The following is a 16355-nucleotide window of genomic DNA, read 5'->3' as shown; positions in this document are numbered from 1 at the left end:
TATCCCAGCTCTTTTTGTAAGCTCAATCAATATTCTCTTGGCGGGGGGATCTGTATGCCCTTCTAGTAATGCATCTGCTACTTAGAGCTGTTCTGTTGTGTAGCGTTTAGGGCTTAGTAATATTTCAAAGCTCTGCGCCAGATGTCAAGGTCACCCTGACTCTGTCATTAGTTCCAGACTTCTCTACTTTCACAAGCTTTTCAGCTCTGTCTAACACAGCCTGCCAAACTGCTACCCTTGATTGATGTTCATTTTATTTCCATCTACTGTTTTTACATCCTCCTCTAGCACAATAAAGATGATTTGTTACAAACTCACAATTAATTTATGATAAATGTCATTACCTTACCAATGCAGATCGCCCGTTGAGTTGAGTCTGTCTTGGACCCTAAATTGATTCCATTGGCTGAAAGGACTTTCAGTGCCTGATTATAAATCCTACAAAATCGCTTTGATAATTGATATCTGAAATATGTTGTTATATATAATATAGGCCTAATGTAATAGAACTTGAAATTAAACATTTGTAGTTATTTTGAACAAACCTCTTCAAGTACTAGCTTACCATGCTAGCACATTAGCCTGCTAGCTTAGCTGCACATTTATTGTTTTTTTATGTATCATACATTTTTGTATGATCTGGCATTACAAACCACCCTAAAAAACTAAACAACTGCCTTAAGGTTGTTGAATTTGTTCATGCTAGTGCTTCTCATCACAGCAAAAAAGTAACGTGACTGACTTGGCTTGATACTTCCCTTAATCATACCATAGGCTCATTGGTAAAAATTGGTAAAACCTGCTGTAAACATAGGGTTCACTGCAGTTTCCACCTGAAATTAACTCTAGAGGCAACAAAACCCACAAATTATGATTACAGGGGCAGACTATTCATTAATAAAGATTTATTTTCATGCAGTTCCTTGCACAATACTGTGTTATGACCTCAAAACAATTATACCATAGTGCATGATTTGTAAACTAATACATTTTGATGTTTGGATCCCATAACCAGCTCCATATGTATGGCTTTTCTGACATAGTAAACTTGCTTGGTAGCTCACCTGGTACAACAAGCTAAAACAGCATTTTTATCTCACATTTGCTTTTGTTAGGGTCGATGTAGGTAGTATGTTATTTTCAAACATGATAGATAATTCTCACATTGTGTACAACAATCACTGTAATAAATCATTGCCAGATTCACATTCATCAGAAAACTGAACATGCTTTTACCGCCACTCAATGGGCGACTTAAGCTAGAGGCTGCGGTCTCTGCCTCCCATGCCGGAAACGCCAGATCGAATCCCGCTCGAAGTAGAACCAGAGGAGTTACGTTGGTGCCGTGACCCAGATGGGACGGTTTACGGGGGGAGTGTAACAGAGGCCAGCTAGTAAAACCTCACTCCCCTGGGCTCAAGGGTCCTTGTTAGTGCGCCAGACTCCCATGTCGAAAACACCTAATCGAATCCCGCTCGAAGAAGAAACTTATGTTGATGCTGTGACCAGGATGGAACGGTTTAGGGGTGTGAGTGTAAAGAGCTTTTTGAGTAAAACCTCACTCCCCTGGGCTCAAGAGGCACACTAGTGACTGACACTAAAGGCTGTGTCCTTGTTAGTGCGCTTGCCAAAAATGCCAGTTCGAATCCCGCTCAAATAAAAGTTGGAAGGGTTACATTGGTGCCGTGACCCGGATGGGACGGTATACAGGGGTGAGTGTCATGCTGCGTTCACACCAAACGCGAATAGAGCGTCAAAATCGCGTCTACCACGTCTAGTTTGACGCGTGAACATTTTTAATCCATTTGCGCGTCCGCGGCGAATTGAACGCGCGTAGAAATCGAGCTTTGAAGCGAAATAGACGCGCGTTCAAGGCACTCCAGGAGAAATATGTCATAAAACACCACTCTGCCTCTTTTCATTTTCATTAAAAATATATATTAAACATTAATAGCCACACAAATGTGGTCCAGGCGACTCCTACATTATCTTCACTGCATGTATATTTAAATATCCTTAAAAAATAAAGTTATGAAACTTCTCTTTGCCTCAGTCAAAACGATTTGGCAGACAACAAATGATTCATGACACCAAAGATCGCCCGTTAGATCCACACAAGACGAACCACTACAGACACATCAGAGCCAGTGGCAGACGTCAGAAGGACTGGCTGAGGAAAGGCTGCTCTCGCTGTTAATGAGCGCTGAGCGCCGGTGATCGCCTGGATCTCACAACTCCAAAAACACAAGATTATTTTTTTTAAATAGGCGCTCTCTTTATTAATAAACCACAGATTTGAGCTTTAAACAACTACATTCTCACCTGAAAAAGTCTTTGTGGCGAGCAGCGAGGCTGAGGGACCGTGAGAGCGGGACGAGGCCGCGGTCATTAGTATGATGATGAGCGCCAGCTGCGTGCCGCATTGGCCTCGTCTCTCCTTCCTCCCGGGTTTCGGCACCAGTGTAGCGAGGTTAGTTCATGTGGGAAGAAGGAGGCAGGAACCGGCGAACAATAGAACAAACTTTAATTAAATAAACAAACAAACAAAGTGAAAGTAAAAGCGGCAGCCCCTCATGGACGACTGCCGCACACATACATCAACAAAACCATAAATAAAAATACAACTTAAAATCCAGGCCTGGTCCTCTCTCGTCCTTCACTGTCGTCGCTCCTCCTTTATACTCCCGTCACTCCTCCGCGAGAGACGAGGCTAATGCGGCATGCAGCAGGCGCTCATCATCATAATAATGACCGCGGCCTCGTCCCGCTCTCACGGTCCCTCAGCCTCGCTGCTCGCCACAGTCTTAAAACTAAATTTTGTGACACAATAGTTGTATTTTTAAATTATGCAGGGTTTCTCATCACGTCACTTTACCACGTGACAGTAGCAAGCAGGCTCCTGATTGGTTAACGCAGCGCGAATTGACGGCAAAGTTCAAATTTTTCAACTCGGGCGTCTGACGTGAATTCGCTTCAAACGCGTGAATGCACAAAAGCACCACTCGCATGTAACGCGCGTTTCGCGCAAGATGCTCAATTCGCCTCTGAAACGCGCCTTCCGCGATGCGGGACCTCCAGACGCGCGTCAACGCGCCTTTCCATCGACTTAACATTGAAATCACTCGCGCCAGACGTTCTATTCGCGCTTGGTGTTAACGCAGCATAACAGAGGCCAGCTAGTAAAACCTCACTCCCCTGGCCTTAAGAGGTGCACTAGTGACTGATACTAAAGGCTGTGTCCTTGTTAGTGCGCCTGCCTTCCAATGCCGGAAACGCTAGTTCGAATCCCGCCGGAAGTAGATTCGGAGGAGTTACGTTGGTGCCTTGACCCAGATGGGACGGTTTAGGGTGGTGAGTGTAACAGAGGCCAGCTAGTAAAACCTCCCTCCACTGGCCTCAAGGGGTGCACTAGCGACTGACACTAAAGGCTGTGTCCTTATCAGTGCGCCCGCCTTCCATGCCAGACATGCTAGTTCGAATCCTGCTCAAAGTACATATGGAGGAGTTAAATTGGTGTCGTGACCCGGGTGGGATGGTTTAGGGTGCTGAGTGTAACCGAGGCCAGCTAGTAAAACCTCACTCCACTGGCGGGAGAGGCGCACTAGTGAGTGACACTAAAGGCTGTGTCCTTGTTAGTGTGCACCAACTATGCTGGAAAAGCAGAGTTCGAATCCCGCTTGGAGTGTGGGTTACACAAGAAGCAACGTAATATCATTTTGCAGCAATGTCGCCATGGGCATGTTTTTCCACTGTGTTGCTTAATCATCTTTAAACATGGGATAGACGTTGATGCCTCTGTCTCGCTGTCTGTCTCATAGGCATGGGCAGGCAGATCGCTATGCAGTGCTTTTCTGCTGCATTGATGCGCAAGGTGTCCAGAGTTTGGTGCTCCTCACTGTGTGCAGTGCATATTAAAGTTCCTCAGTGGCTCTGCAGTCCCCAGCGTTCTCGCTTTCTGTCAGCATGAAGGATAAAAGCTGAAGGGAATATAAAGTTACACTGTACTTTAGCATTCATTTATTCCTCATGAGTGCACTTATTGAATTGAGTGAAACCTACGTAAAGCTGAACTTAATCAACCCAAACTGATACACATTAAATGAAAATACACTATATTGCACAATAGCAGATTAAGTTACTGAACAAGTTCTGAAATACCAGGATGAACTGTCATCAGAACATGTGCAACAGGAGGGCTTAAGTTCAAACTGAATTCTGGCCCAGTGTTTTTTTGGACACTTGGTTCCATGTTAATTGAAATTAATTGAAAAAGTTGTACAGTTTACATTTAAGTTAATTTAACTTTGGAGTGCTTTTTTTTTTGCATAAATAGAACTTAGTTACATATTTATATGCAAGTTAATTACCTTTATTTTATTTGAATTATGGATAAAGTGTACTGTTGAATTTACTCACAATCATTTATTAACTAAATATTAAACTAAAATGAATGTATTTTTAATGGTCGGGTTTTGGTTCCCTGTTCTTCTTTGCATGAGTTCTGTTTGCTAGTTAGTTTCATTAGTGACTGATTACGTTCACCTGTGGCTCATTCAGTTCCTTCATTAACTGTGTATTTAAGCCCTTAAAGGAACATGCCATTATTTTTTAAAATAGGCAAATTTTCCAACTCCCCTAGCGTTAAACCATTCAAAAATCCATTCAGCCGATCTCCGGGTCTGGCGGTAGCACTTATAGCATAGCTTAGCATAGATCATTGAATCTGATTAGACCGTTAGCATCTCGCTCAAAAATGACCAAAGAGTTTCGATATTTTTCCTATTTAAAACTTGACTCTTCTGTAGTTACATCGTGTACGAAGACCGACGGAAAATTAAAAGTTGTGATTTTCTAGACCAATATGGCTAGGAACTATACTCTCATTCCTGCGTAATAATCAAGGAACTTTGAGCCGTACCATGAGTGCAGCGGCGCAATGATATTACGCAGCGCCTGAAAATTCACGTTGGTTACGTTGACGGAAGTTAGCCTATTTTCAGATGCTGCGTAATATCATTGCGCCTGAATATTACCAATAAAGATTCTCCAACAAAATTATACACACACGTATGTGTGTAAGGAAATATTGAAATCGCAATATTGATTTAAAAAAATCATGACCGATTCTTTTTTTTTTGTGTGTCCATATCGCACAGCCCTATTAAAAATCTATTAAATGTATAATTGTATAACAATGCACTACTGTTAAGACTGTCGAAATAAGTGTACTTTGAAATTGCACTTATTTTAAAGTGTACTTAAGTGTACTTATATTATCTCCAAGTATTTTTTGTACACTGCAAGTGCACTTTCAATACAATCACATTCACTTTTTTTTTCACAAGGGTGCTAACAGAATTTGTGAATCTTTGTCTCCGCAGAGATTGTCAGAGCCATGACCTACGTGATAAACCAGGGCATGTCCATGTACTGGGGGACCTCACGATGGACAGCTATGGAAATAATGGTAAATAGTATGTTCTTAACCTCGGCTGTCATGAGAGACTTGCAGGACACACCATGTCAGCACACCCCTCAACACAATTAAGTCTATCACTTACATGTCAGGACAGAATTACTGATCATTGACTTTCTGCAGGCTTGAATTGGGGATCAAACTGTGTTTGCTGGAACAACAGTCTCAGCTCCTCTAGTGTATATTGGCCACATCACATATTTTTAGCCCTTTGACTGAAGTGATGTGTCAGAACTGTATGTTGCTGTAATTGCAGTGTAGCACAAAGCAAGTTGGCACAAACTGATATGTTGTAATTAACACTGACATTATTAATTCATGGGTGATAAATGGAGGCTTGATCGGGGTTTTTACAGAGAGGACGCACACTGATGACCTGTAATTTGTGTGACTGTGATAATACCATGTTCTGGTGTCACACCAGATCTATCCCACGTAAACACACCCCCATGATGGGAACATGTGTTCATAGCCTGAAAGGAAACCACGGAGCCAGTCAGTTGTGGGATATTACACTATTGGAGAAAATAACTAGTTGTCACACTTTTTACTACAGTAAATATTTCCCAGTGTTAGTTTACTTCTGAAAGTTAGCTTCAACCCTAAAGACCTGACTACAGAAAAGCTATTATATGATATTATATGTTTGTCTTTATGCATATTCTGTATAGTCTTTGTAAGTAATTTATATATAATATTATAATAATATATATATTATAATATAATATTATATTCATTTAATTATATTTAAATAATTATATTTTTTTTATTTTGTTGTACGTTTGTCTTTACACATATTCTGTAATAAAATCAAATAAATATTATATTATATATATTTGTTTTGTTTTATGTTTGTCTATGTATATTCTGTATCATCGTTGTAAGTAAAAAAAAATATTATTATATTAAATGCATTATATTATATAAATTATTTTATATATATATATATATATATATATATATATATATATATATATATATATATATATATATATATATATATATATATATCATATTTTATTGTATTATTTGTATTATATATATTATATTATATGTATTATATTATATTTATTATATATATTATATAATATATTAATTATATAATATATTATATTAATTAATATTATATAATATGATATATATTATATTATATGTATTATATTATATTAATTATATATGTATTATATTATATTATATTATTATATTATATTATATTATATTATATTATATTAATTATATTATATTATATTATATTATATTATATTATATTATATTATATTATATTATATTATATTATATTAATTATATTATATTATATTATATTATATTAATTATATTATATTATATTATTTTATATTATATTATATTATATTATATTATATTATATTATATTATATTATATTATATTATATTAATTATATTATATTATATTATATTATATTATATTATATTATATTATATTATATTATATTATATTATATTATATTATATTATATTATATTATATTATATTATATTAATTATATTATATTATTGCCCAACAGCTATGACGTTTTATATTAAATTTTAGACTGAATGATAGAAACAAGTGTTTAAAACCAACATCTAAAACATGATTTGAGAAAACTTTTTCCAAAAAATGTTGTAACTCAGTTTGTAACTCTGTATAATGAGAAAAAAAGTATTCAGAATAATTTCCAGAGTAATATCTGCATTATCTGCTTCGTCTGATGGTCCAGGAAAGACATTAGGAAAGCTCTTGGAGATCAAATGTTTGATTTGTAGCTATTACAGAGATATATGCATATATTTGAATCCAAACGTGTATTATTCTCTCTTTCTAGGAGGCGTACTCTGTAGCGAGGCAGTTTAACCTGATTCCTCCGGTGTGTGAGCAGGCGGAGTATCATCTCTTCCAGAGGGAGAAGGTGGAGGTGCAGCTGCCTGAGCTCTACCATAAGATAGGCAGGTGTCAATCAATCATCAGTTACTCACTGAATCATGAACACTGACTGAGTGCTAGAACTGATTCTGTGTGACTGTAGGTGTGGGCGCCATGACATGGTCCCCTTTGGCCTGTGGGATCATCTCTGGAAAGTATGAAAATGGTATCCCAGAATCCTCTCGGGCGGCTATGAAGGTACCAAATGAATCATAATTTGCTAGAAACGTGCATACCAAATCAAATATTTATGTTGTGCCGTGCTTCTTCCAACCTGACTCTACTCGTCTCCTTCTCGTCTTTTTGTCTTGAAGCCGTACCAGTGGCTGAAAGACAAGATAGTCAGTGAGGATGGACGAAAGCAGCAGGCGAAGCTGAAGGAGCTCGGTCATATTGCGGAGAAGCTCGGCTGCACTTTGCCTCAGCTCGCCGTAGGTAAGACCGCTTCCATCAACGCTTCAAAGACTAAGAGTCGTCTTACCGTTCAGGGAAGAGCTTTGAGCTACTGTGCAGTTGTTGGTTCTTGTTCTTAAATTATTGATATAGAGGTATTGTAAAGACTTTATAATAATAAGAACAACCAAGAACAAAAATAGATATTTGTTAGCATTCTCTGTAACACTTGATTTTACAGTGCCCTTGTTACATGTAGTTAATATACAGTATATACAGTACAGTTTAAATGTTTGGGGTCAGTAAGATTTTTTTACACTATATTGCCAAAATTATTGGGACATCCCTCCAAATCATTGAATTCAGGTGTTCAATCACTTCATGGCCACAGGTGTATAAATCAAGCACTAGTGCAGACGCTTCTACACACATTAGTGAGAGAATGGGCCGCTCTCAGGAGCTCAGAGAACTCAAGCGTGATTGGTTGCTACCTGTGCCATTCGGATTCCACGCTCAACTGTTAGTGGTGTTATAACAAAGTGGAAGCAATTGGGAACAACAGCAACTCAGCTACAAAGTGAAATCACAGAGCGGGGTCAGCGCATGCTGAGGGTCACAGAAGTCGCCAACTTTCCTCAGAATCAAGAGCTCCAGACCTCCAAACTCCTGTGGCCTTCAGATGAGCTCAAGAACAGTGTGTGGAGATCATGGAATGGGTTTCCACGGCCGAGCGGCTCATCCAAGCCTTACATCACCAAGTGCAATGCAAAGCGTGGGATGCAGTGGGGTAAAGCGCGCCGCCACTGGACTCTAGAGCAGTGGAGACGTGTTCTCTGGAGTGACCAATCACGCTTCTCTGTCTGGCAATCCGATGGACGAGTCTGGGTTTGGCGGTTACCAGGAGAACGGGACTTGCCTGACTGCATTGTGCCAAGTGTAAAGTTTGGTGGAGGGGGGTTATGGTGTGGGGTTGTTTTTCAGGGGTTGGGCTTGGCCCCTTAGTTCCAGTGAATGCTTCACCAAGACATTTTGGACAATTTCATGCTCCCAACTTTGTGGAAACAATTTGGGGACGGTCCCTTCCTGTTCCAACATGACTGACCAGTGCACAAAGCGTTGCTCCATAAAGACACGGATGAGCGAGTTTGGTGTGGAGGAACTCGACTGGCCTGCACAGAATCCTGACCTCAACCCGATAGAACACCTTTGGGATGAATTAGAGCAGAGACTGAGAGCCAGGTCTTCTCGTCCAACATCAGTGCCTGACCTCACAAATGCGCTTCTAGAAGATTCCCAATAAACACACTCCTAAACCTTGAGGAAAGCCGTCCCAGAAGAACTGAAGCTGTTAGAGCTGCAAAGGGTGGGCCAACTTCATATTAAACCCTACGGATTAAGAATGGGATGACATTAAAGTTCATGTGCATGTAAAGGCAGGCGTCCCAAAACTTCTGGCAATATTGTGCATTTATTGAAATTAATGCTTTCATTCAGGCAGGATGCAGTAAACTGATCAAAAGTGACAGTAAAGACATTTTCAGTGAGCATGTTTACATTGCACATCGGTCAGTAAGACTAAATAACCTGTTGTCTGGGTTTACAAGCAAACCAATAACCTGTTAACGCAAGTAAACCGCATTTACAAGACTTTATCAATAAATCAGGTTATTTCTCGGTAGTGTCATCAAAATTGAATAATTTGTGTATCTGACTCTGAGTATTTCATGTTATGTCGGTAGTGATGTTAAAGCATTAACAACTGAAGACTATTGCAGCATGTCAGCAGGAAACTTACGGCTCATACATGCAGTTACAGGTGCAGGATTTTGACTGTACCACTTCTGCTGCTGCACGAGATGAGAGCACTTTATAATTTTTGGGTCAAGAAAGAGTCTGAGTTTGCAATATATTTCCTCCTCCCTTCCTGCAAATCGCTCTCTCTGTCTGGATGCGCTTAAAGCCACAGTTTGGGCTGCATTTGTGGAATTTTCCATTCCACTGCTCTACTTTTCTATTGTTTTTCTATGTAAACATGCACGACGGATGTGTAAAACGTGTCTTGCGTCTTTTGCAGCGTCTCGAGACGTTGCTTTTTTTTTTAACCTGTGAAACACATCACACATGAGCATGTCAATAAGCCGACAGAAAGCAGGTTAATGCATTTACATGCTGCGAAATCAGCGTAAGGGGCAAATAATCATGTGCATTGTTGGCTTATTAAGCATAATCGGGTTAAGGACGCGCATGTAAACGCACTCAATGTTACAAAAGATTTCTATTTCAAATAAACGCTGTTCTTTTGATTCTTTATATTCAGAGAATCCTGAAAAAACGTCATGAGCTGCATCCGAAATTGAATACTTCTCTACTATATAGTATGTGAAAAACAGTACGCTAACAGAGTAGTGTTTCCGAATTCATGGGCTGTGTCGGAAACCTGGAAAATGCTGCCTTTGGAGGACACATTTCAAGGCAGGAAGGCATCAAGGCACGTCCGAATCTAATGTTAGCATCACTTCCTGTCTCCTGAGACGCCTTCATCTGATCGATTTTTGAAGGCAGCATATTTGTATCCTTCACTGCATTTGATATCCCACAATCCTGTGCTTTCCAATCTGTGAAAGTTGAGCGGGGGAAAAAAGATGGCGTCCGAAAGTTGCGTTCGCTGGTCACTTTGTGTATAAATGCACTGTATGTTTTTTACCAACATTTTCTACTTCTGAAACTAATTTCTCTAGTGAGAAATTACTAATGTAGTAATTAAATATGTGTTTAGTTCTCACCAAAGCTCTCTCTATTTTGCTGTAGATCATTAAACTGTTACATTGCATAAGAATTCTGTCCGAAATCAGTTTCGTGAGGTGCCTTCATGCACAAACGCTGCCTTACAAGCCATTGTCTGATAAACACGAAGGCAGCTGCCTAGGTTTTCGGACGCAGCCATAGTATTTGAAAAACAGTCGGCGAAAAGTATCCCGATGACCTACTACTTCCAGCGAGATTCTGAAGTGCGCGTACGATGGACACTTTACTATCCCATGAGGCCACAGGAGAGGATTTATGAATGAAGGTGATGGGACGCAACTGACGCTGGTAGGTCACATGATAACGCCAACATGGCGGATGTAGTATGTAGAGATTACATTCACACTACATTCATTCAAACTATTTAGAACGTACTTTTTTAACGGTCGCGAAGTTCGTTCAAATTCAAATGTAGTACCTACTCACATAGTACGCGATTTCGGACACAGCCTTGGTTTCCACCAAAATATTAATCAGCACAACTGTTTTCAGCATTGATAATAATAATAAATGCTTCTTGAGCAGAAAATTCTCATATTAGAATGGTTTGTGAAGGATCATGTGACTCTGAAGACTGGAGTAATGATGCTGAAAATACAGCTTTGATCACAGGAATACATTACACTTTTCTATATATTCACATAAAAAAAGTTATTTTAAAGCTAGTTCTTTAAAATAAAGTTCAAAAGTTCTAGTTCAAAGTTTATTCTTTGCTAAAAACACTTAGTTCTTTCAAAAATATGTGCTCATTAATGTATATTTACTTCTTTCAAGTAATAAAGTATTCTCGTAAGTTTATAATATGCCATTGAAAATACATACGGGTGTGGGGTTCGAATGCGGGTCGCCATGTTGCCCCTCCATCTTGAAAGTACATTAGCCAAAGAGGGACATACCCGTAAATTCAAGCTTCGCCTTTCGTGTTTTAACACTCGATGGCACCGTGTCGAATGTGGACGAGGTCGAACTAGAAGCCATGTTAATCTTGGACTAAATCGGCCACCGTAGAAGTTAAAACGAAATCGGAATTGAGAGGAACAGAAACAAAAATTCTCTGGATGGTCATATACCTTTTAACCGCTAGATGGGGGAAAATATCACACAGTTATATCACAGTTTTTACTGTATTTTTGTATCAGCACTATGAGCCTCAGAGACTGAAAAAAATCTGACCCCAAACTTTTAAACGGTATATTTAATCAGAACTCATGAGAAGTACTTTTGAATGGCCATCATGAAAAGAAAGAGGATTTCTACCAGCAGAGGCCGACTGCTCATGCTATCCAACCAAATGTCGACAAATTGTAATCTGCCCTTTTTTTGTCTCTCCAGCCTGGTGTCTGCGGAACGAGGGCGTGAGTTCGGTATTGTTAGGAACCTCAAACGCAGAGCAGCTTACTGAAAACCTGGGAGCCATACAGGTGAGATCTAGCCCTGTTTACACCTGCTACTACGATGCGTTTTGGTCGATCGGATCACAAGTGGACGAAGGAGACACATTCCCGTTTACACCTGGTGGTTTAATTTCTTTTGTCCACTTTCAACCACTTCTGTCCTGATTTCTTCGAGGTGAGGGTCTATGAGCAGGTAAATGTATGGGCTTTTTCAGATCTATCAATCTAATGGACAAAATAAGCTGCCGCAATTTACATATGACACGTGTCCTAACTACACGCGACGCCAAGACACGCGAAAAAAGGCGTCTTTTCCATGTTATTTTGAGTTTTTTTTAGTTACTTAGAAACACGCGGTGATTCTATTTTAGAAACGGTTTCTATGTCTGCGACGTCGAGGCTGGAACAACAGCACAAAACATAATGTTTATGTGCTTTATTTAATGTTAAAAGCGTGTACTGTGACTTTGAATATCATTTTGTGCTCCCAGCTTTGTCGTACTAAAAGCAACAATGGATAATTCACCTCAGATCTTGAAATGAAAACAAGAACGTACAAACTGGGAACAAACAAGGATATTCGATGACAAAGATTGTTTTAGTAACTCAGTATGTATTTTTAGTAATGTTTAAAGGGTTACTTCAGTGATTTAGCATTAAGCTTTGTATTTAAACTGGGTCATTTATGCAGTAGAAATGTGAAATTATTTTTGAATTTGGTGCCTTCTAGACAGAGAAATTTTATTTTTGTCTCATGCGGATGAAAGACAACAACTCCCAGAATGCACTTGCTTCACTGCGCTACGAGCCCACTCCGTACACCATCGTTTTGATCTTCATAGTAATGCAATCATTTCGTTCCGTTAGAGAATAAACACTACAATTAAAAACTGAATGTGTGTTTTCAATAAAGTGTGAATGAGCCCAAAGAAAGTCACATCACAGACGCAGCAGGAGTCAGATTTCATTCCTCACGAAGAGCTGAGCAGAGCTGAGGTAACGTTAAGCGCCAGTCTGGCACGTTTTCAGATCGCATATGGAAGCTAAACTATCACAGGAATTCATTGAAAAGTTGAAATACTCACTTTGCTCTGCATCGCCCCATTATGAAGGTCCGTGCGGCCGTCTGTGTCTAAACTTAAGCCGCGTTTCCACCGCAGGAACTTTCCCCAGGAACTAGGAACTTTGGGCTGGTACTCGGTGTGTTTCGACCGCAGGAACCAGGGTCTAAATGAAGTTCCGGGTAAATATTTCCCCCTCCAAACAGCCCTGCTCCCGAGGTGGTACTTCTTCAAAGTTCGGGAACTTTCGAGGGTGGGACTTGGGCGCTGAACATGCTGATTGGTTGAGCTCACGCAGCATTTTTATTTCAACCGGCATTTTTAAAAGTCTTGCGAGGTTCGTTCGGCGTTTAGTAAATATCGGTCTTGCTCTTTCGGTCCAATGGCGCACGTTCGCCTCAGCCAATTCACGGTCAATGTCCAATAGCTGATAATAACATTAAAACTAGCTTTACGAGCTTTCAGAATACGCTTTAGTATCAGTGCTCGTCTCTTCTCCTCTTTTCCGCCGTTTTGTTAATGACCTCTTTATTAAACCAATACATAACTACCAAAAGCAGCACTGCTCCTCGTTATTGTTGCAGACAATATCGCGCAAAAATGATTCCTGTCCGTTGCTGACTGGGAGGAGCAGACGCGCGCTGTCCTACATCACCGGACTTATTTGCCTAATCCTCCCGGTACTTTAGACCGCTGTGGAAACGCAGACAGTAGCAGATCTGGGGGAAAAAAGTTCCTGTAAAAAAAACTGTGGTACAAATTGTTCTGGGTAATTTCGGTGGAAACGCGGCTTTACATTATGTGTGTGAGATCTCTCCCCTATGGGCGGGTTGATAACATGCGGAACAGCTCCATCTAGTGGCTGTAGTCTTTAGCCTCTGGCCAAAAAATCCTCCGATGACGCAAAATGACGATATTTGCGTCATCTGAGGATTTTTTCCAGAAATAAAATGCATAATTCCCTCGTCTCAGGGGGATATGAGGGGGGAAAGTACCATAATTTGAATATACTACCGGTTTCTACTGATACAAAGCCTAATGCTAAATCACTGAAGTAACCCTTTAAATGGTGTAATATTTGTGAATTTGATTATTATCCATTTCTTTGCGAGTGCCGTCAAGATTAATCTCTGGTGCCGTGCACTTGGCGCGAGAGCCCGCCCACACGCTGTTCTGATTGGCTGTGGTTTTTGATTGATTTGTCGCATCTCGTAATCGCGTCGCCTCTGGTGTGGACAGACAAGTCATAGATATACATAATAAAGGCTAGATGTCTCGTCCGCGCTGCTGGCCAATGGAGGTCGACGTCCGCACCTGGCGGCCATCTTGTCACAGTCAGCTCGCTCACTCGTAACATTGTGTTTTCATGGTGCTTGCACTTTTTAAATAACCATAACTTGCTCAATTTTCTACCAATTTTCTGTTTGGTTTGTTATAAACGTCAGAGATGTAGTTATGACACTGCATACTTATGAAAAATTATTCATAATTTGTTCAAGCATCCAGAATTATAGCCACGTTAATAACATTTGCATGAAACCAAACCTTTTGTAAATCCGTCAAGATTTCAGTGAGATAAGAGTATTTGTGTTCAGATCACTCGCCCGCCAGAAAGCTTGCCTGTGACAAGATGGCCGCCGGTGATGACATCTAGCCTTTATTATGTATTTCTATGAGACAAGTTGCTTGTCGCTGGAATCTTATCGCGTCGCGTGTAGTTAGGACAGGGTGTGAACGCGACCGGAGATGACGGAGAAACACACAGAGAGCATCAGCTTTAGTTTCTGCTCTGACAGACACAAGACCAGCATGTGTTAGAAATCAGGAATAGTGAGAGAACATTGTGCTTGGTACGTTTTCCTCTTCAAACCAAACTGGGGTCTTCAGTTGACAAAGTTTACATCCCGTCTGGCTAGTGCGCTTCCCATGTTTACGCGTTAGGTCAGTAGGCGGAGATTAGACAAGCTCAAAACTTGTGATCTGATCGACCAAAACGCATCTTAAAGGGTTAGTTCACCCAAAAATGAAAATTCTGTCATTAATTACTCACCCTCATGTCGTTCGACACCTGTAAGACCTCGGTTGATCCTCGGAACACAAATGAAGATATTTTAGTTGAAATCTGATGGCTCTGAAAGGCCTCCATTGGCTCAATGGCACGGTTCACTCTCAAGACCCTTAAAAGGTACTAAAGACGTCGTTACAAAGTCCATCTCACTACAGTGGTTCTACAATAACTTTATGAATCGGCGAGAATAGTTTTTGTGCGCAAAAAACCCCTAAATAACGACTTACATAGTGATGACTATTTCAAAACACGGCATCATGAAGCTTCGAAGCGTTATGAATCAGTGAGTCGAATCAGCAGTTTGAATCGCCAAATTTCAGCAGTTTGGCGGTTTGACACGCGATCCGAATCATGATTCGACTCACTGATTCATAACGCTTCGAAGCTTCATGAGGCCGTGTTTTGAAATCATCATCACTATATAAGTCGTTATTTAGGGTTTTTTTGCGCACAAAAACTATTCTCGCCGATTCATAAAGTTATTGTAGAACCACTGTAGTGAGATGGACTTTGTAACGACGTCTTTAGTAGCTTTTAAGGGTCTTGAGAGTGAACCGTGCCATTGAGCCAATGGAGGCCTTTCAGAGCCATCAGATTTCAACTAAAATATCTTCATTTGTGTTCTGAAGATGAACGGAGGTCTTACGGGTGTCGAACGACATGAGGGTAAGTAATTAATGACAGAATTTTAATTTTTGGGTGAACTTACCCTTTAATACCAGGTGTAAACCGGGCCCTATTGACTTTCAATGTGGAAGATTCCTAACTAATTTATTTACACATGCAGGTTCTTCCAAAGATGACATCCCATATAGTCTCAGACATTGATCATATACTTGGGAACAGGCCATACAGTAAGAAGGACTACCGGTCCTAGGGGCTCCGGACACACGCTCAGGGTGAAGAAGGGAGATGTGTGTGAGTAGCAGTGTTCGTTCCTGCTCCAAATCTGTTTCCACCATCGGTCTGACCTCTCTCTGAAGCCTTAGAGTGCCGTACTCCATAACCCGTCCCCGCATCCCCTCAGTTTCTGCTGGTGTGCCTTTGCACCCGAACACCACGGCAAGAGTCCCACGACTGGTGACCAGGTGTCACCTCGCAGGAGAGCTTCACTCGCTTCTGAACCTTATAAACACCCATGACCCATGCTTGGCCTCTGATCTCAAACCCATCCGCCACTGGGATGCCTGGCGGTATTAGCACACGGAGCGGAGGAT

General features: G+C 40.4%; 1 protein-coding gene across 4 annotated transcripts in view; it reads left to right on the top strand.

The window, feature by feature from the left end:
- Window positions 1–16015, top strand: part of kcnab1a (potassium voltage-gated channel subfamily A regulatory beta subunit 1a) — a gene marked incomplete at both ends in the record, with an annotated part of 179998 nt that extends 163983 nt beyond the window's left edge. For all 4 annotated transcript variants that reach the window (XM_079825788.1, XM_079825789.1, XM_079825791.1 and 1 more), the window contains 6 exons: window positions 5382–5467; window positions 7320–7440; window positions 7521–7615; window positions 7732–7852; window positions 11948–12036; window positions 15926–16015. In XM_079825788.1, the coding sequence (XP_079681914.1) occupies window positions 5382–5467; window positions 7320–7440; window positions 7521–7615; window positions 7732–7852; window positions 11948–12036; window positions 15926–16015 (602 nt within the window). The remainder of the gene's footprint in view (window positions 1–5381; window positions 5468–7319; window positions 7441–7520; window positions 7616–7731; window positions 7853–11947; window positions 12037–15925) is intronic.
- Between the last annotated feature and the right edge of the window lie 340 nt (window positions 16016–16355).

Source organism: Gobio gobio (genome assembly GCF_949357685.1).
Source record: "Gobio gobio genome assembly, chromosome: 9".
Taxonomy (NCBI): Eukaryota; Metazoa; Chordata; class Actinopteri; order Cypriniformes; family Gobionidae; genus Gobio; species Gobio gobio.
Note: the sequence above shows the minus strand (reverse complement) of the source record. Positions and strands in the feature narration are given on the sequence as shown.